The sequence below is a fragment of the Rhopalosiphum padi genome, chromosome 1 (assembly GCF_020882245.1).
Source record: "Rhopalosiphum padi isolate XX-2018 chromosome 1, ASM2088224v1, whole genome shotgun sequence".
NCBI classification, from domain to species: domain Eukaryota; kingdom Metazoa; phylum Arthropoda; class Insecta; order Hemiptera; family Aphididae; genus Rhopalosiphum; species Rhopalosiphum padi.
The window spans coordinates 16518090-16537595 of NC_083597.1; the positions used below are offsets into that span (position 1 = coordinate 16518090).

The following is a 19506-nucleotide window of genomic DNA, read 5'->3' on the forward strand; positions in this document are numbered from 1 at the left end:
ATATTAATGTAATAAAATTATTTTTCAGTATACATTTGAATCGCATTTAAATTACGTTCAAATATATGTATAAATATATTTTTGTATTTACACTGTATTTTTGTATGTACTGGACTTAATATAAATAATGTATTTACTATTTTTTTTATTATATATCATAAACTTAAACTATAATATGTATAATATATATTTGTATTTTTTTTTTTTTAATTTTGAGTTCATACAATTCTGCATTTTAAAGTTATTTAAATATTTTAATATAAACAACTTTTACCTCATTATAGTGAACTAAAGTGGTCTTAATATTACCACAGAAAGTATAAACATATTAGTAAGAATACGTTAACAAGAATATTTTTCATAGAGCTCGGTATTAATTTCCTCGAGAATGTAATGACGGTATTTTATTACTATTTATTCTTTTTCTACAGTACCTACTGAGCTATAATTTTTAAATAACCATCATCCATACTAATAAAAAAAAAGAAACTTGTATAACCAGAAAATATTTCTTCGTAGTTATGATGAAATAATTTTTTTTCCATTTTGAAAATAACCTCTGTCTTTATAATATTATAAATTTACATTTTGATGCTTATTCTGTTTGGTTCTATTACTTATTAATTTTTTAATTTTAAGTATTGAGAAAAATTTACATAAAATTAAATCTTCCAGATATCTTTGACTGAATAGAAAGTTTTGTCATGTTTAATGTTAAGTAAATTCTTACACGTTAAAAACAATAATATAATAAATAATTTGCCTACTGACCTACTCGTATAATATCCTTAATAATTTCCCCAATTAAAAACTAAAAATTTATATTGTAATGATAAATAATAAATAAATATATACAAGAGGGAAAAACAATGGATTAGAAATAAAATCTATAAAATGAAATAAAATTATTTTTGATATATTTATTTTCTATAATTTTTACATTTTAGGTGCTATATGAACTAATAAACTAATAAACAACTGTGATACAAAAAACGAATTTTAAATTATCGAATGATAAGAATAGAAATACTTAATGATAGAATATAATATAATAAAATTGAAGACGTAAAATATGTATTTATTTTTGTAACAAGTATCTCTTATAGGTACAATGTCTTGAATTGGAACTTTATTTTTAATTTTATATGACATACGATAATTGTGACGTACAATTTGTTTCAAAGTTAAATCCGAAAGATCGAAATAATAAAATTTCAAAAAATATCAAAATACTGGTACACCTCGATAAGACAATAATATAATTATAATTCAATATTTGTCTTTAAAATTTGTTTCTGTGGTTATCAATATGATAATTATTGTTCTATATTAGTTAACTATTGCGTAAAAAACAATCATTAGATATATTTTAGTGGGTCAATATTTAACTAGAGACCCGTTGTCCATTAAACTTTTTACAGACCCAACTATAAGTTTGTTCACTTTTTTAAAATATATACCTACATTCCTTAGTTTGTTTATATACTTTATTTTTAAAATTCTACGATTGATATATAAATATTATTAGGTGTTTAAGTTATTAATATTACAACTGAATTTATAATAAAATAATATAAAACACATTTTGTAATTAGAAAATCTTGAGGTCTCAAATATAATACTTATGAAGAGTGTATCTTACCAAACTTGTTTATATTAATATATTGTGTATAAAAAAAATACACACACATATATATATATATTTATAATTCGACGAACCGTTTTTAATTGTAATTGAATATGATCAAAAACAATTTTTTTACGTGTCAGCACTGAATGCTGTAAAAGTGTAAAATAATTATTATAATTTAATAGTGTCTACCATTTCTTTATTCAATTAGAGACATTTATTTTTAATTGATCTGGTATTTTAAAATTAACAAACATTTTAATAAATCCAACAGTCAATGCCTTTTTGAAAAACGGTTGGTGTTCAATGGTAAAAACATTTATTATTCTATTTTTATCATTTTTTTTTTTTTTTTGAACAGGGTTTCGTTTAATTAAAATCCGGCCAAATTTACTCATTACGAGCCGACATGATATTTAAAATATGGGCATGTAAAAGATAACTAATAAAAACTAACTACGACGATTCATTATAAAATAGAAAAAAAAATTAAATTTAAAATATTGTGTCTGTTAGGTATATAAATAGAAATTATATATTTTTTTTTATCAAACTTATAACCTTTCATACATAAAATATCAGTAACTTATTAGTTTAAATTATGATATACGTTATTAAAAACAATTATCAATTATTATGTTTACTGTTACTGTTAAAGATAACTTCTTAGAAATCTACAATATTTCTAATATCTCTGCGTATAATAGTGATTTCAAACAAAATAATATTTCAGTTTTCTCTATTTACAACTTTGATGAAACGGTGTTTATCAAAGGAACTATTTTGATTCCAAACGGAAACACTTTCAAATACATGAATTCAAGAAGTATATTGTGCACCTCTTGTTTTTCGATTTACTTTGTTCTAGGTCGCCGGCTGTTTGATGTTGTATGTGTATTATGGTATTGTAACTCTCCTTATTGAGATAGATTCAGTGGCATCATCCATTGAATCCAAGTGTACGCATTTTCATTTCGTGTATTTTTTTAATATCCATTATAATATAAAATCCATATTATTGAAAAATACTGAGCATGTCATAATCATTGTATGAGCAATTTTATGTGAATAGGTTACTTTACTTATAATAAGTTGATTTTGATATCACCAAATAATCTTAAACTATTATATGTATTCGTACGAATCTTGCACTGTTTGTTCCGAACAAATTTGTCCGCACATGTAAAATACCTAACTGTATAAACTGCAACTTCTATCTTCTATTAAGAAGTACTAAAACAACATTTTAGTATACACGAGTAGAACTGTATATTCTATGATTTCTGTCTGGGAAATTTGCGGTTTATCTTAATTAAATTATTGTCTGCACTATAACAATATAATATTATATTAATAAACTATTGTATATCATAAATATTTATCAAATGATAATATAGTATTTAATATTATGCATATTATCCGTTGTTTTTTTTAATATTTAGCCATTGAATAGATAAATTGTATGTTCTTACTGTAGATGAGATCGAATGTATTTTACAATAAATTTAAAATTGACTTTCTTCAAATTAGAAAATGTTCTAAACAGAATTAGTAAGACAAATAACTGAAACGGATTAGTTTACAAAACAGTAAGCATTAAATTTAATGCTTTCAAAGTATGTGAAACTTAAACCATACGAAATCAAAGAATTTATCTGACTGTTGCATAATAATACTATCATGAAAGGCATAGGCACATGTCCAATAAAAATTATTTTAAGATACTTGTATTTTAACAACTTTTAATAAAAATAAAAAAAAATATTAATAACCGATTAATTTTTCCAAATAATTGTAATAACTCTTATACTTTAATGACTTAATAACATAATAATATAATATTTACACACTGGTCCTAAATTCACTATTTAACGATGTTTCTACGTATTTTAATTTTATTTTTTTATTGCTTTTCTATACTTCTATTTTTTATTTAGGCCTCAACACTATGATTCGAATAAAAGATCTGCTGCCAATGATTTATTCGTAGTTTACAGGCATCCCGTCATGGCTTAATAAATATTAAAGATCCTTCCGCTCGCTGCTATACATCATACTCCCGTACAAAAAGAAATTTCCATTCGACTCCAATATACATACGTACTATGCTTTTGCTGAAAGCTATACACAAGTCGTTTGTTTTTCTTTTATATATATTTTTTTCATTGTCTTCTCTTCCCGTCCGCCATCCTTCTCTTGGTTATATTTACATCCCCGTTGTCCAACACACTCATCAGTCCACAATCGTAAAAACTCGACCGTGTCAAAGTAATACACGACTACATAAGTGTAACACCCATGTTCACATTCGTGTTTTATCCTCCTTTTACCATTCAACTATAGTTATACAATAATAATATTAATATTACGTCGATTTTCACACTAGCCTCGCACAACGTTACTGCCTTACTGGGGAATGAACGAAATAAAAAATACTCTGATTTGTGTTATACGCGATCGAGATCGGCTATAGGATAAGGGTAGAACGCTTCCATCACAATACAAGTACCCACGTATTACGTAGTACCATACGAAGATTATCGACAAGCTGTACGGTTTCTGCGAGTAGACTAATTACGGTACATCCGGTGACCCGGTCGATTCTGCACGGACATTTGTCGGTTTTTATGGTATTGTCAAGTTGAATAATGGAATTTAAGGAACTAAAAGGAAATTCTGGTCCGACATAATATTATATCTTGTCCGTGATTTTCTGTCGTCTACGCCATATGCCAGTTTTAATGTTGTACTGTACGTGTGAATGCGTGATGGTGATAATGCGTCGTGATCGAATTATCAAATAGGTAGACCCGATTCGTACGAATAGGAAAAAATAAGAAACTGATTTAATCGAATTCTTCCGTCAAGAGTCTAAAATAAAATTACTATTTCGAGAACAAATCAAGACTGTAAAATATCTAACTTTCTTCTCGTCTCAAACTGATAATTTGTGAATTACAAATTGTATTCAATTACCGGTGTAGTTTTACACGTGCAAGTGTTTTTTTTTAAATTTCTGATCGCATATTTTATGCAGTGAATAATATGAGAATAAATTATTATACATATTTACATTATTTTCATTTATAAATGAATAATAAATAGTAATAGTAATTTGTATTACATAATATAAGAATTTGCAATTTAGAAATTTAGAAATTTTACGCTTTTGAAGAAAAAAACAAAAAAAGGAAGACACTTTAATTGCAATATTTCTGATACAAAATATGATTTAAACATTTAACGAACGTGATTTATTTCGAAAATAATTATTTAAAAAAGCAAAACGTTTATAAGACTTTAAACAATATTACAAATCATATTACAAGCATATATTAATTATTCGACAATTCACCATCTACATTCATATTGTTGGACTCAACTGACATTGACATATATAATCGATTTTCTCTTTACAAAATCAAAGGGAAAACAGATTACAGAGCCCAAGCATATGAACTATTTATCGCTGATAAACTTAATAACAACATTAAAAGTACTTGAAACAAACGAGGTCAGTTGTTATAAATTATAGACATCATGATAAGTCTGATGAAGATAATCGTTTATCAACAGTGAACTCTCAAATATTGTAATTTTGGCTATATATTGTTCTTGTAATTATACTAAGAAAACTTTGTGTGTATTGTTCAAACCCGTTGACTAGTCTCAATCTATGAACTCGTTCATGATCTATGGACCTCCAAATACCGTGGATATCAGCATCTATTATGATGAAAATTATATTGTAGAGATAAGAGTTATGATGCTATTATAACATGCATTGGTTAAGTTATGTGGTAACTATTTTTAGGGATCCGAATTTAATAACTTTATATAACCGTATTTATATACTGCAGTAGACAAAATTATATTTTTCATTAGTCACGTTAAGTTTATTTTTATTTTTCTAATTATAATTAAATATAAATGTGAGAAATAACAAATATTACTAAAATTGTAATGTTTAAAAAATAGATTGTATTGTACTTACAAACTATAGTAATATTATTATGTTTTTCAAATATATTTAAATTTGTTATAGGAAAAAAAATAGCAAATCATTATTGATTAGGTATTTAGTTTATTACTTTGACTTTGTTGTAACAGTTGAGGATATTAAGCAAAAGTCTTAGTGTTGCTTTTTAATTTTTATAAATTGTTCACAAGCTAGGGCGATCATGAATATTTCTTTATTGGTGACGTTTTTATTCATGTTTTTTTATCGAAATTACTTGAATTTATTGTACTTACTATCGATAGTATTTATAACAAGTAAATAAATAGTTACTATATTATAATATTTACATAAAATTGTAAATTCAAATACTATAATGGTTAAAAAAAACTTTTTTATTTTAATAATTTTTACTAAATAGCGTTCAACCTGATTGATAATGACGTAAAAATAGAGTTTTCTCGAATTGAATCTTTTAGCTATTATAAGTTTCTAATATTTAATATTTTGTTGTCTTAAAATTTGTTTCTTGACGTTGTATTAACCTCACATAATATGATAGAGATATGTTTATTATGGAGTTTTGTATTCATAAAACGAGCTTGTACGAAGTTTCCACCAACCATATCCCAACTTAATTTATTATGAATAAGTGAGATCGTGTTTTGAATAATATGATAATTAGATATCATTAAATTTATTATTAATAATTTAATTATTTATACAATTTAACACTTTTAAAAAATATTTTTACGATTTTGTGTTAATTACAAACTTTTTTTTTACGCAAAACACAATTTTTAGTTTATTTTTGTGTTTGGATATATTTCTAAACACGATATAACATAACATTTTTATAAAACAAATATATAATTTCAAATGTTGGTATTTTATAAATCTCAATAAATATATTATTTAATAATAATATATTTTTTTGAACAATGACTTAAAAATCTCGAATATTTAATTCAAATAATAATAATATAATTCTGTTGTGACTTACCAATACCATAAGTCCTCTAATATTTTTTCTAGTTTATTCTAATGTATTATCTGTAATTTTTTTCAGGTAATTACTAATGCACTGTACAAAATCGAAATCAATATCAATGACTATAGATTAAGAGTTGATATGATAAGAGGTATGCAATTTATTATTTCAATATTATAGTGTAGTAGTGTATAGAATTTTCATAGGTTATAAACAAAATTACATAACTACAAGTACGTTTTTTTTCTATCATAACGGTGACCGATAAAACTAGGTATATATCGTATCACTACTGTTGATTGGCTTTTAGCTGATAGATAATATTTAGGTTGTTCCGTGTAATATTATGTGCGTTTATTACAAATTAATTATATTTCCAACGGTTATACGAACATACATTTTTTCATGTTATATAGAAATATAAAGTTGTTTGAAACTAATTTAAATTACATCCCCTTCGCACTGGTATGTGCACGATTACGTATACACATATTACGTTGTGCAATGTTTATTACTCGTCGGTCGTCCTATAAACGCGTTTTACGTATAATTGATAGTACTCGTGGGTTTTTTCATATATAAAATCGCGGACGACAATTCTTGTGAATAAAAATGAAAATATCGTTAGTTCCCCTCAGTGTAATAAAATGTTGAACAAACTGACAAACTTAATAATAGTCTCATAAAATAAAAACATAATTATTAAAACATACTTTTTGTTGGAAGTGGATCATTAGTATTTATTTATCATTATCCACTGAGTGCGTGTATTATAATATATTTTAAAATTCACATTTTGAAAAACAATTTTTTTCGTTTGTTGTTACGTTGTTTTAACCTCGCTGTCTCATTTATTCACATACAAATGAATCTGTTCTACTCCAAAATCAAAGGTCATAACACTTCTCCAACTTCCCCTATCGTCGTTGATAGGGCGGGCAACATTACCATACGGAGGATCGAAGAGGGTTTGCCCAGCTGGCGTTGTAATATCGTTGGTCGTGATTTTTTTTTTCGGTTTCTGTTTTTTTTTTCAATTTTTTTTTTTCATTTATTTTGCGAAACGCTTTTAGTCATAATTCAACCGTCCTATCCCGACGGCGGTGGCGTGACGTTTACGGAGGTAGGACGCGGCGGCCCCGGTGGCTGTGGCGTGGCAGTCCTCCTGCGGCGCGGTCGTGGCGGAGATACTTGCTCCCATAACTCATCGGATCCGCGGGCCCAATAGTCAATAACGATAAATCCCTCGTCTCTTATGAACGTTTACGCGATTTGCATAATACACACCGTTGCCGTCATACTGTTCAGCGGTGGCGTCCCATTCACTACTCTCTGTGTACAACGATCCGCCCGGATTTTTTCTCTCATCTTCTCGTGGCGGACGTAGTGTGCGAGTGGTGTTCACCGCCAAACAATAATAACACCCGTTCGGAGAAAACCCATCATAGCCCGCGGCTCGTGGGCCAGTCTTAAAAACCACTTGCGTCACCCCCTCCCCCTTCCATGCTTCCATTTATCACCGACCAATTTTTCCGGGATTCGTTTTCCAAACACCCGTCCGAAAAATGCATTGTGTCTATCGAAATAGCCGCACTGATGCTGGTGAGGACACCACGGATCATATTATTCAGTAAATTACAACCTTCTTCGCCGAATAATAATAAAAAAAAGGCCTTTAACATTCCTTTGTATTTTGGTGTAAAATTCGCGTATTCGAGATAACGCTTTTTAGCTTTTACAACAATAATGATGCGTACGATATTAAAATATAAATAAGTAATAACAAAATAATACATGGTAATCGTATATGACACGGTTGAGCATGTATTAAATTGTTCACGTTTAGCTGAACAAAAAATTAATACAATCATATTATGTAATTTGTTATTTTAAAAAAAATAGGTTACCTTAGCTAGAAAGTTGTTTATTTTGTTTCGACAATACGATCGATCAAGTTAAATTAGATAAATTATATTACCTATTTAAAATATTAAGCTAGTATTTGATTATTATTTGTTTATAAGACGTATTAATAAATACTGCGCTGTTAACAGATACGATTAATGCTGATGTCGACTGTTTATAAAATATTGATGAGTTTAAAATATATAGACAAAAACTTTTTTGGAAAATGTGGGACAAAAAAATTTTACTCGGGACCGGACCGTCGGTACGAGTAAGATAACAATAATTATGTATAATATGGAATCACCGCATAATCTAGTATTATGTAAAACCGATCACAAAAATTATTTCACAAATCAACGGTACAACCGTGTTAATTTTTATTTTCATTCAAAAACTATAATTAATAATAATCTATCGTCCAATAACAATGAAAACATTTCATAAGATAATTACATATATGTATTAGAAAAATAGAATGCAAATAACTAAAATGACGCGCAATTAGTCTATAATTATTTTTGTTTTAGCCCACTGGAGTTTTAAATACAGCGAAAATACCATTGTCATATAAATGAGTAAAAACACACGCCCTCGTTTAAAGTAATATTGTTCGCTACAGCTATCTGATCTAAAATATAATAACGACCACATCATTAAAATAATTTATCGAGAAATTATATTGTGTGTACATTATAATATTAAGTTAACATTATATTATACATGCCTGTAAGTTTATAATGGTATACCAATAATAAAAATAAATATTTGGGTTTTGGGGTAACGTATTATTTTTTATATAATACAATGTTCGATGGTATATCTAAATAATCTGACGGTAAAGCTTTCAAACATTTTATAATATCGTGATTACATCATATTATAATATTCTGAGCTAGGTGGGTAATAACTTTTTTCTTATATACTTAAGTAATGGACTTAATATAACCTGTATATAAAAAAAAAATCATATTCATATTTAGTTTTAATTTAATTTATAGGTTTATAAATTTGTACACTATTTTGTATATAAAATAGATGGATACTAGGGTAGATTAAGATAGTTTAACTTTTAAATTTTAATAAAAATATATTTTATGGTTTTAAATTTTTATTTAATATACGACCAACAAGTAAACACATAAGTTAAATTTATAGATTTATGATCACATACGTGTCATATATTGAAATAAAATTGACGTTTTAAAAAATTATCTTTATTGACATTGTTATGCACAATTAGAATAAAATACTAGTTTAAACGTATACCGTTATGGTTTTAATATAAATGAACATTTGACACTTTTAGATCTTTTTGATACCTTTATAATTTATGGAAACTACTTAAATAATAACACATTCCTATATGAATATAAATTTGTGTTTGTAGTTTATTCGATAATTATTATAAAAGCTATTTATTTATTTATTATTATTATTTTTTTTTTTTAATAAATTGATATTGATTAGTGACTACAATCAAGTATCAATAGAGCTAAAAACATTATAAATTTATTTATTCCATTATATCATTTAGCTCATACTGGAACTATATTAGTGTATAAGACAACTACATTTTTTACATTTTAAGTTGATTTGATTTATTAATCTAAAATTCATGATTTTTATTATTTACAATTATTTGTTTTAAATCTTTCATTATTTACATATATTTAAAAAAAATGTATTTGGTCCTAAATTGACGTATAGAATATGTTTAATTAAAAAAACAATTAATTATATTTTAGTCATTGGGGACGAGTTTTTTTTTTTTGACAGTCGTATTGTTAAGTGGATTTTTAGTGCGTGGTATGGGGAGAGGAGTGAGTTTATTTGTATAGATATCAGTACGCAAATTACTCGACTCAGTGGTTATGTGGTACCTAAATCACTAAAAATATAGCTGGAGGTTACTAACCCATGTCTCCACCAATATTGAAAAACACACTACTATTCTACAGTTCCACTCGCTATCCTCGTCTACCCGATAACTCTGCCATCAACAGAAGATACTTCTTTTCAATCTATCCACCCTCGGACCGTTTTTAAACACATTATTAGTTTCTCTTGCGGAACGTTCTCAATACTGAAATCTCTTAGACATCCTGGATTTTCCCATATCCAACGGTACGTGAAAAAGGTTCTTTTTGGTGCATTACATTTCCATCCCTAAACTATCGTATTCATGCAAATATGAAATACGCCTTTATACCGACTACGATGTATCTTTTTATCCGTGACCCGTACTGGTCAGCCTTTTCCAAAGGTATTTTTGATAACTTGGAGATTTATTATTATTATTCCTTTTATTTATATGTTATTTTTGTCCGTGATCCTCTTTGTATATATTTTATATTTTTATATGCATTGGATACCACCAAAATCAATCTTATATAGTTTATTATAATATTTGAAGGTTGCTGAAGTGGTTTGCGACCGGTTATATATTATGATTTGGAGTTTGGACGCGCAAACATGCGTGGTAAGAGAAAATGAAAAGTTCAATAATATAATACGTGAAAGTACACTAAGACTGCTTGTGAGGAAGTCAAAACTTATACGCCTATTTTAAAAACCAGACAACGCTGTTGAATGCAATTCAAAGGCGGCAAGCGTCGGATAACAATCAAAAAACGTCACCGACGATGGTCCGAAAACTTTTCACAGTCACATACGAAATATACTTGGTATCCGTTTTTGAGGTTTTACGTGCTCAATAAGATTTTGTAATGTCATTTATATTAAATTGAAAACATTTCATTTTGTTTGTTTACCAATCAATAATTTTCCCCAGTATCTACCTATAAGGGCTATATGTCGATTTAAAGTGCTGCAATTGTCAATTTGTTTGCTTTCATTGCAGGAATACAATAATAACAATATGGTCGTGATTGTCTTATTTGATAGCTTACAACATTTATTTATTATATAACGTAATAAAATATTATTAGTAAATCGTCATTTATTAATTCAAACATTAAACTATATATTATTATTTACAACTTGTTCTTGTAGTAATTATTTGTAACTAAAAAAAAAAAAAAAATATAAGCAGTATAATGCTAATTTTTCAAATAATATCTCATTTCTTTCTATAACTATAATTATACTAAATTTTTTTTAATCTAAGTACATATACGAACTGAAACAGTTATTGTAATAATATCATTGAGTTCTAACATTAGAGTTTTTAGATACTTACACGAAATGTATTGAAAGTAATATCAATCAATAATTTAAAATATATTAATTAGGTGTCAACACCTTATTAATAAAATGTATTCTAAAAATGGAATACTTGAACTTTCTTAAGATACTAAACTAATAGCACTCAAATAAAAGAAGTATTTTTGTTTGAATTATTGTAGAGCATCGAATATTGGTTGTGAAACTAAGTTTTTTCCATGTTAAATATTTTTAATTATATCATTAACACTTTTTGTATTGAACTAATGCTAAGAATCGTTCATAATAGTGTGACAATTGTAGCTAACGATAGGATTTTGAGTCTTGTTTGTAGCTTGAAGTAAGTCATTTATGTAAGTTATAATTTATTTCCTAAACTCCTCTGCAGTATCTTACATCTACCTAGTTACTATGGTTTACTATTATTTATTACGTAGCAAAAATATAAAATATTAAGAAAGTTAAAAATTGTTTTACATATTAAACCGCTATTTTTTTTTTTATAATTGTTTTTATAAACGTATTATAGTTATAGGTACCTACACATTCTTATAATTATATTTCTCTATGTGAATGCATTTTATAATCAACAAATTTTTTAACATATTATAGCGCCTTATAAAATATTTAATTATATTTTAACATAAATACTTACAGGTATATTTTGACTAAACTTCATAAGCTCGTTAAAAAAAAAAACGCGTATTTATACGTATGAACTCTACAGATTGATTCAAAAAATAGCATTATAAAAGGGTAACGATATTTATTTAATAAATCAGTCGGTGAATATTCACCGTATAGTTCAACTTGAATAAAAAAAATAAGTGACATAAAATATCATCTTATATAGGTACCTACATAATTTAACACGAGTATTAAAACAACGAGATACGTAGAGACAATAATGATGTTTACATTGGCTAAAAGCTACGCTTAAATTGTTTTTTATTTATATTTAACATTAACACGAGTCTATCGTATAAAAGGTTATGAAACATTTTTTTTTTTTTAAATCCACGCCTACAGTTTTTTAAAAAAATTATTTTATATTTTTAGTTTATGTTCTCGAGGTGAAATTCGCATTATTATTATTAAATTGAACATTTATGATAACGTTAATTTATGTGATAAATATGGTTCGATATTGTTACCATTGTACAAAATTAAATCATACAAAAGAGTTATATTTTAAAATATTACGTTCACGAGCTGTACAATTTATAATTGCATATTTTCTAAACAATACATTATTTTAAATATTGAATAGGTAATTCGATATTGTCTACAATTTTTCTATTACAATACAATTTGCTTATAAAAACATAAGGAAGAATAATTGAATTAGTCTACTAAATTATGAAAACTTTAATTTCAATTTCAATTGTTTAAAAACACGATATAATTCGAATAAACTATTTAAATTTTTAAAAAAATAAATAATTTCTATACTTTTGTTACATTGTTATCGTACTATATTATATTATTACCTAATTATATTATATATTTTATTTATATTTAATAAATGTTTAACTTCTTTGTTATGATTAAAATATAATGAAAAGTATATGATGTACATTTTTATCAAAAAATAATAATATTTATAACTTTATTTATTATTACATTTATATTTTATGCGATAAAATGACTTTTTTTTTTTGATATCACAACACGTTACACAATATAAACAGCCAATAAATTGGTTGACATAATTACGAGTCATAACTCATTTTTTGATAAATATTAATCTCTTTAAAGTTAATAAATAATTACCAAGTTGAATAAAATTAATTAAATGCAAATAATGTACTTAAAATTAATTTTAACCTTTTTATTATGTACACAACCACCACTTTATAAAAATTGAATAAAACTAGTTAAAATATGTTATAACATTGATATTTAATAGATATTTATCATCAATAGTAAAATAATAAAAATATATTGTTTTAATTTTGATATTCTTAATAATATTGCTGAAATTCTTAATATTGGTAGGTAACTAAATTATTGAACTTCTTATTATTAATTCACAGCTATCTATATTTTCAAATAGACACAACATTTTTATACTCAAATCTGTCTTGTCTTATTGAAAAAATAAAACGTTAAACCTGTTTAAATTTACAGATACAATCAAATTTAAATTCATAAAAAAAACGAAAAAACATTTCTTCCATAGATTGTTAAAAACCATAATAATATATTGTCTTATCTTATGATAATTCATACATATTATAAAAACGTGAAGGTTAAAGTTATTAATTATCTTATTAAAATAATATTAGCTATTTAAAAAAAATGTACTATTACGCTTTAATTTTAATGAGGAGTAAGTTCTACACCAAATACGTTTAATTAATATTTCAATGTTATTTTATAAACAATTTTAAGTCTAAAAATAAATTGATCTAAGAGTATTAATTCAAAGTTTGATGATGTGTGACGTATGTCGACTGGAATTGTTTTTATCGAAAACAAACAGAAGCCCATATTTTTTTCAAAAACAAAAATGTATATACAGATTATTATAAAAGTGCAGGTTGACTACAATGAAAATCTGTTATCAAAGTTCATATTTCATCAAGACCAAAATAATAATAATATAACCACGGTCGAAAAGTATAATATTCATTATAATAATGGAAATACGTATTAAATTCCATTTTCCGTTGTAGCTACCGATACTCGTATAAACAAGTTTTTGCGTTTATTTAAAGATGTATGTGCATGTCATAATAATAATAATAAAAATAATGAAAAACGGAACGAAGTAAAAAATAAAAAGGTAAGCATAAGGATGAAAGAAAAAAACATGATATCACTCTGGTGATCCTTCCAGCACGGTCTCAGGTAATGAAGGTTGTAATTTTTTTTCTCCGATTCTAAAACACAGCGACTTCTTAATGCGTGCAACTTTCCCGACTGAAAAAAAACTTTGTCAATTTCTCGGCATATTTTATCGAATCCTACAATACGGTTTATGTTATGTCGTTGAGCTTTTAGAGATGGTATACTATACTTACACATATCCGTTTATGCACGTGCAAATCGATTTCTCACTGCATAAACGTGTATCTGTACCACACCTATATTATGTATCCCGCGTGTGCTTCTGAAATTAAAGTTTGAATCCCGGGCAATAATACTTCCGGACGACGAGGATTTTGGGCTAACGACTTTTGAGCAGCTGCAGTATAATAAGTTTAAAAAGAAAGTTTCACGCACCATCCAAGATTTTATTGAGGGACTTACCGTCATCAGTAAATTTACGGAGTACTACCTGGCTCGTGGCGTCCGACTTCCGGCTGCCAATGCGCGATGAGTTCATCATTTTTCCGGTTTTAGTTTTTTTTTTTATTTTCCATCCCGACCTCAATATAATTGGTGACGCGTAATTCGCCGTCTCCTGTGCCGCACTTTATTTTCGAAGGTCTGGCCTAACCCAAGTTGGCATACTTAAAGCGTACACAAAGTATTCTTCGATCCGTGGTACCGAAAAGCGCGTTTTATTTTGTATTGCAGATATACCCGGTGTTTATGCAAATTTATGAAAATGTAATTAATTTTATTAATTAAAGGGCTCGTGGCTATTAATGTCGGACGGAATTAAAAAATATATTGCTGACTCTCCGTCTTCTTTTCATGGCGTCATTATTAAGTATATAAGCAATATTGTTCTCAAATTATTTAAATGAAATTCTCTCCATCCACAGTACGTTTTTGTTAACTCTTTTTTTCAAACTAGTTAGAATTTTTTTTTAAACGGTAAACATTATTGATATCTTGTATTTGGATCATTTGTTTTAATCTTAGTAATGAACTTGAACTGATCGTTATAATATTCAAAAATCTATAAACTAAAATTATATCGTAACTTTTAAATTATTAAAATAAAGTATAGATGAAATAATTTAAGATGTTTTTAATAGTTTTGTAATGATATACTTGAATAAATATTTAAATTAAGACTGTTAACAACATTAAATTTCATTAATAGCACAATTCATTGTTAAATACAATATTTGACATATCAATAATCGTGATGAACCAAACATTTATAAAACGTGTTTTATATTTTTTCGTGCTATAACTTATCTGTGCTTTGAATTAATATAATTTATTATAATAATTGCGAAGATGCAGTAAACATTTTTTTTAAGGAAAACTTTGCGTCAAATATTCTCAATTAACTGATATGTACACCCCAAAAAAATATTTTCTTTTATATATTATTTATAATGCTTACAAATATATATATATATATATATATGTATATTCAAACTTTTAAAAATGTTATATTATTTATATAACTTTTAAATACATTTAAATAAATTCTATAGTTATCAATATTGTAATGTCGCTTTGAATATTCCATAAAACCATAATTATTACTTATTATAATTAAATTATTGTATTATAGATGGTAATGATAATAATATATAGTATAATGGATTCCAATTTAAATTTAAAATATAAAAGTATTATTAATGTAATACAGACCTGTTTGGTATAATCATTTATCACTTTTGTTGCATACATTAGATGGTTTCGTCAAAATAAAATATAATAATATCATATTTTAAAATGATCTTAAATTATACAAAAACAAACATATACATTTATATTAAATTAATAATATATATATTAATAATCCCGCCGTCGAAATTTTAGGAACAATATTTTTATGAAATATTTTTAATTATTTATGTTTTAATGTTTAAAGTAACATCAGTCTAACAAATATATTTAAATAATTTTAAGAAATTTTATCTCTATGTTTTATGTTTATTTATTTAAGCGGCATATTCTTAATCAATTTTACACATATATTTAATATTTAATAACTGTATAAAATGTATCCACATTTAACGTCGCACATATAATATTGGGCAAAAAAAATATAATAATAAAAATTTTTAAATTTCAATATTGTATAGTGTATAACCTAAACTAAATACATTAAAAATAAGTAGGTAAATAAACTTATTTTACCAAAATTAATAAATGTCATTTTCAACATAATACTTTGTAAGTAAATCAAAAATAGATTTATTATTAGCTTTTAAATGTATACATATTTAATATTTGCGTGTGTGTGTTTAAAGTTATCAATTCGATATCATTATATATGTATTTTTATTATGACACGCATTAAATATTATCAAAAAGGGTACTCACCAAAATAGCCCAATCCTTATTCCTGAAACTGTAGTATTATACAAACATCATAAATACAATATGGTTTTGTATAAAATTATATTACTAACGAATAAAAAAAAAATGTTTTTGATTTTCTTATCCCCGATCATAAAAAATGATTCGATTATTATAATAGCCATTTGAATTTATGCGTTTTTTGAATTTCCTTGAATATAAAATATATTTTAACAGCACGGAAACTATTGTTTGTATAAATAACTATACAGCCGTGATTAGCATGTGAGATAAACGTGCACGTTAAAACGAGTGTTTTCTTATTACTTACTACAAAGATGATGCGAAATGAGACGATTAACACGCAGGCATACAATAGTATTATTCAAATGCGTAATTTTAAGGCAGACATTGTTGTACCTATATAACATTTTCTTATTATACAATTAAACAAAGGACATAATTATTATCATGTCTGAAGGTGATACAAACTGAAATTATATGGACCGTTTAAAGATAAAATACATTGATTAGAACAAAGTAAAATCACGAGGGTTTTAAATTTAAAACACGTATTTTTTGTCATGTTGACCTCTTTGTGACTAAACCATATACCATTGCAAGTATATTTTTTTATCATTATTTATTTTTTTTACTTTTACTTTTTTATAGATGGCTTTTAAAATAAAAGTTTAAGAAAAAAATATTTTAATCATAATATGGACAATGCAGACAATCAAAACACTCTCCTAAATATTTGAACGATATTTAATACTACAGTGCTGTTCAATGATATACTTAAAATATTGCATTGTCAGAACTTAAACGATTTGTATTATATAAGTATCCTTTTTCTTTAATGAGAAATTCTGATTTCAATCTGTTATAACGAACATGTCTACTTTTCATTTCTCTAAGTCGTGGATTCGAAATGATTATTTAAGTCAATTGTAATATTGAAAATGGTTCGTTTATTCAATTTAACTAAAGTATGACAAGTATATGTAAGAGCTTAAGGCGTGAAAATGCTGTGAATTTGACGGTTCTGGTACATTTGAAGATTATGCTGTTCTGAGGACTCCCTTATATGTGGCGTCCCCGTTCCTCTTCTCCAGGATCTGAAATCCATATTTAGCCATGGTCTTATTGTTACGTCCTTAAACAGTTGTTGTTTTCACTGGTGCAATTGTGTGAGCCATTACGACTAGGTATAATACCTTATCACTATATTATATGAGTTGAATAAGTCAAACCCAGTTTACGGTAATAAAATTCGTGATTCTAATTTCTACATTATAATTTACAATAACAAGTCCGAGTATTCGTAGATATCGTGCATAAACATAATATTTCTTAATAGTTCATACAATTTGGTAGTAATTTAGTAGCCCATTACCTTGTCAAAAAATGACAATAACGTTTTTGATAAAAAAAAAAATACACTGTTCAATGTTTATATTATAATAGTAATCTTGGTAATTATTTTTATCATCGATATTAAGTATTAAAAAATTTAAAATCAACAAACAAACATATATTAAGTAAGATAAATGTAAGATTATGTTTTATTCTAAAAAGAAAATTTAAAAAAAAAATTATATTTTATGAAATTATGAGTGTTCAGAGGTTCATTGTTAAAATAATCACTTCATATTTTATCAAGTGCTCAACTTTTCATTTTGGTGTATATTTTATTATATAATATAAGCTAGCTTATATAGATTATTATTTAAAATAAAATTTACATCATAGAGAAATTCACCTATATGATTAATGTTTTGTATTATTATACACATATATTACCAAATGATAAACTTTTCAACATAAAATATGGTAGAAAACTCGAATGTATATTATATACATATTCACTACATAATGACATCAAACCGAAATAGTTTAAAACTGCACACACAAATGTTACATTTTATTTTAGTAAAACATGTATGACAGATTAACATAGAGAGTGGTAAAGAAATACGTTATGGTTTATAAGTTTCTTAAGTTATTTTAACACTCGGGTAGATGAGTACAAGTACCTATGGAACAAAATATAAGTTCCATTAAAACTGTTATTTATTAAATGGACTTTTTTTTTAAATAAGATTTTTTCCTTTCAATTATTTTTGCGATGTATTTCAATAATGTCTACAGCTAAAAAAAATATAATTATACCGTATACGAATGATAAATATATAACCACATTATACAACTTAAGCCTGTAGATAATGTACTGTGTTTCAATGATTCTGATATTTGAAAAAAATCTCTTGGCACGCCAAAATATCTGGTATATAATACCATTTAAATCCTAAGACGATAACATTATGTGTTTAGCATTATAATTTATAAAAAAAAAAAAAACTAGTGTAATAAACTCTAAGTTTATGTTAATTTATTTTATAGTACATAACATTATTCAATGACACTTTACAGCCCAAAAGCATATTCATAAAATATTATATTTAATTTTTAAAATTATTATTAGATGGCTATTGTGTAAAAGTTATAAATAATTATTTAAAATAATTTCAATAATTATACATTTTTATGGATTATGTTAAAATTATAAATTGAGATTCTGTCCGGGTGGTTAGTGTATAATTAATAAGATTTTACTTGTCTTATTACCAGCACAAATATAATTTGTATTTCAAATCGTGTACTCTAAATTATTTGGTA

The 19506-nt window shown here is 25.8% G+C and overlaps 1 protein-coding gene across 4 annotated transcripts in view; it reads left to right on the forward strand.

The window, feature by feature from the left end:
• The window catches only part of LOC132931976 (CCN family member 5-like), a 269827-nt gene that overhangs the window by 101814 nt on the left and 148507 nt on the right, over positions 1-19506 (forward strand). Inside the window, exon 2 of one of the 4 annotated variants that reach the window (XM_060998124.1) lies at positions 6658-6730. The exons of the other annotated variants lie outside the window; for them this stretch is intronic. Within the exon in view, the coding sequence (XP_060854107.1) occupies positions 6721-6730 (10 nt within the window). The 5' untranslated portion in view covers positions 6658-6720. The remainder of the gene's footprint in view (positions 1-6657; positions 6731-19506) is intronic. 4 annotated transcript variants of the gene reach the window in all.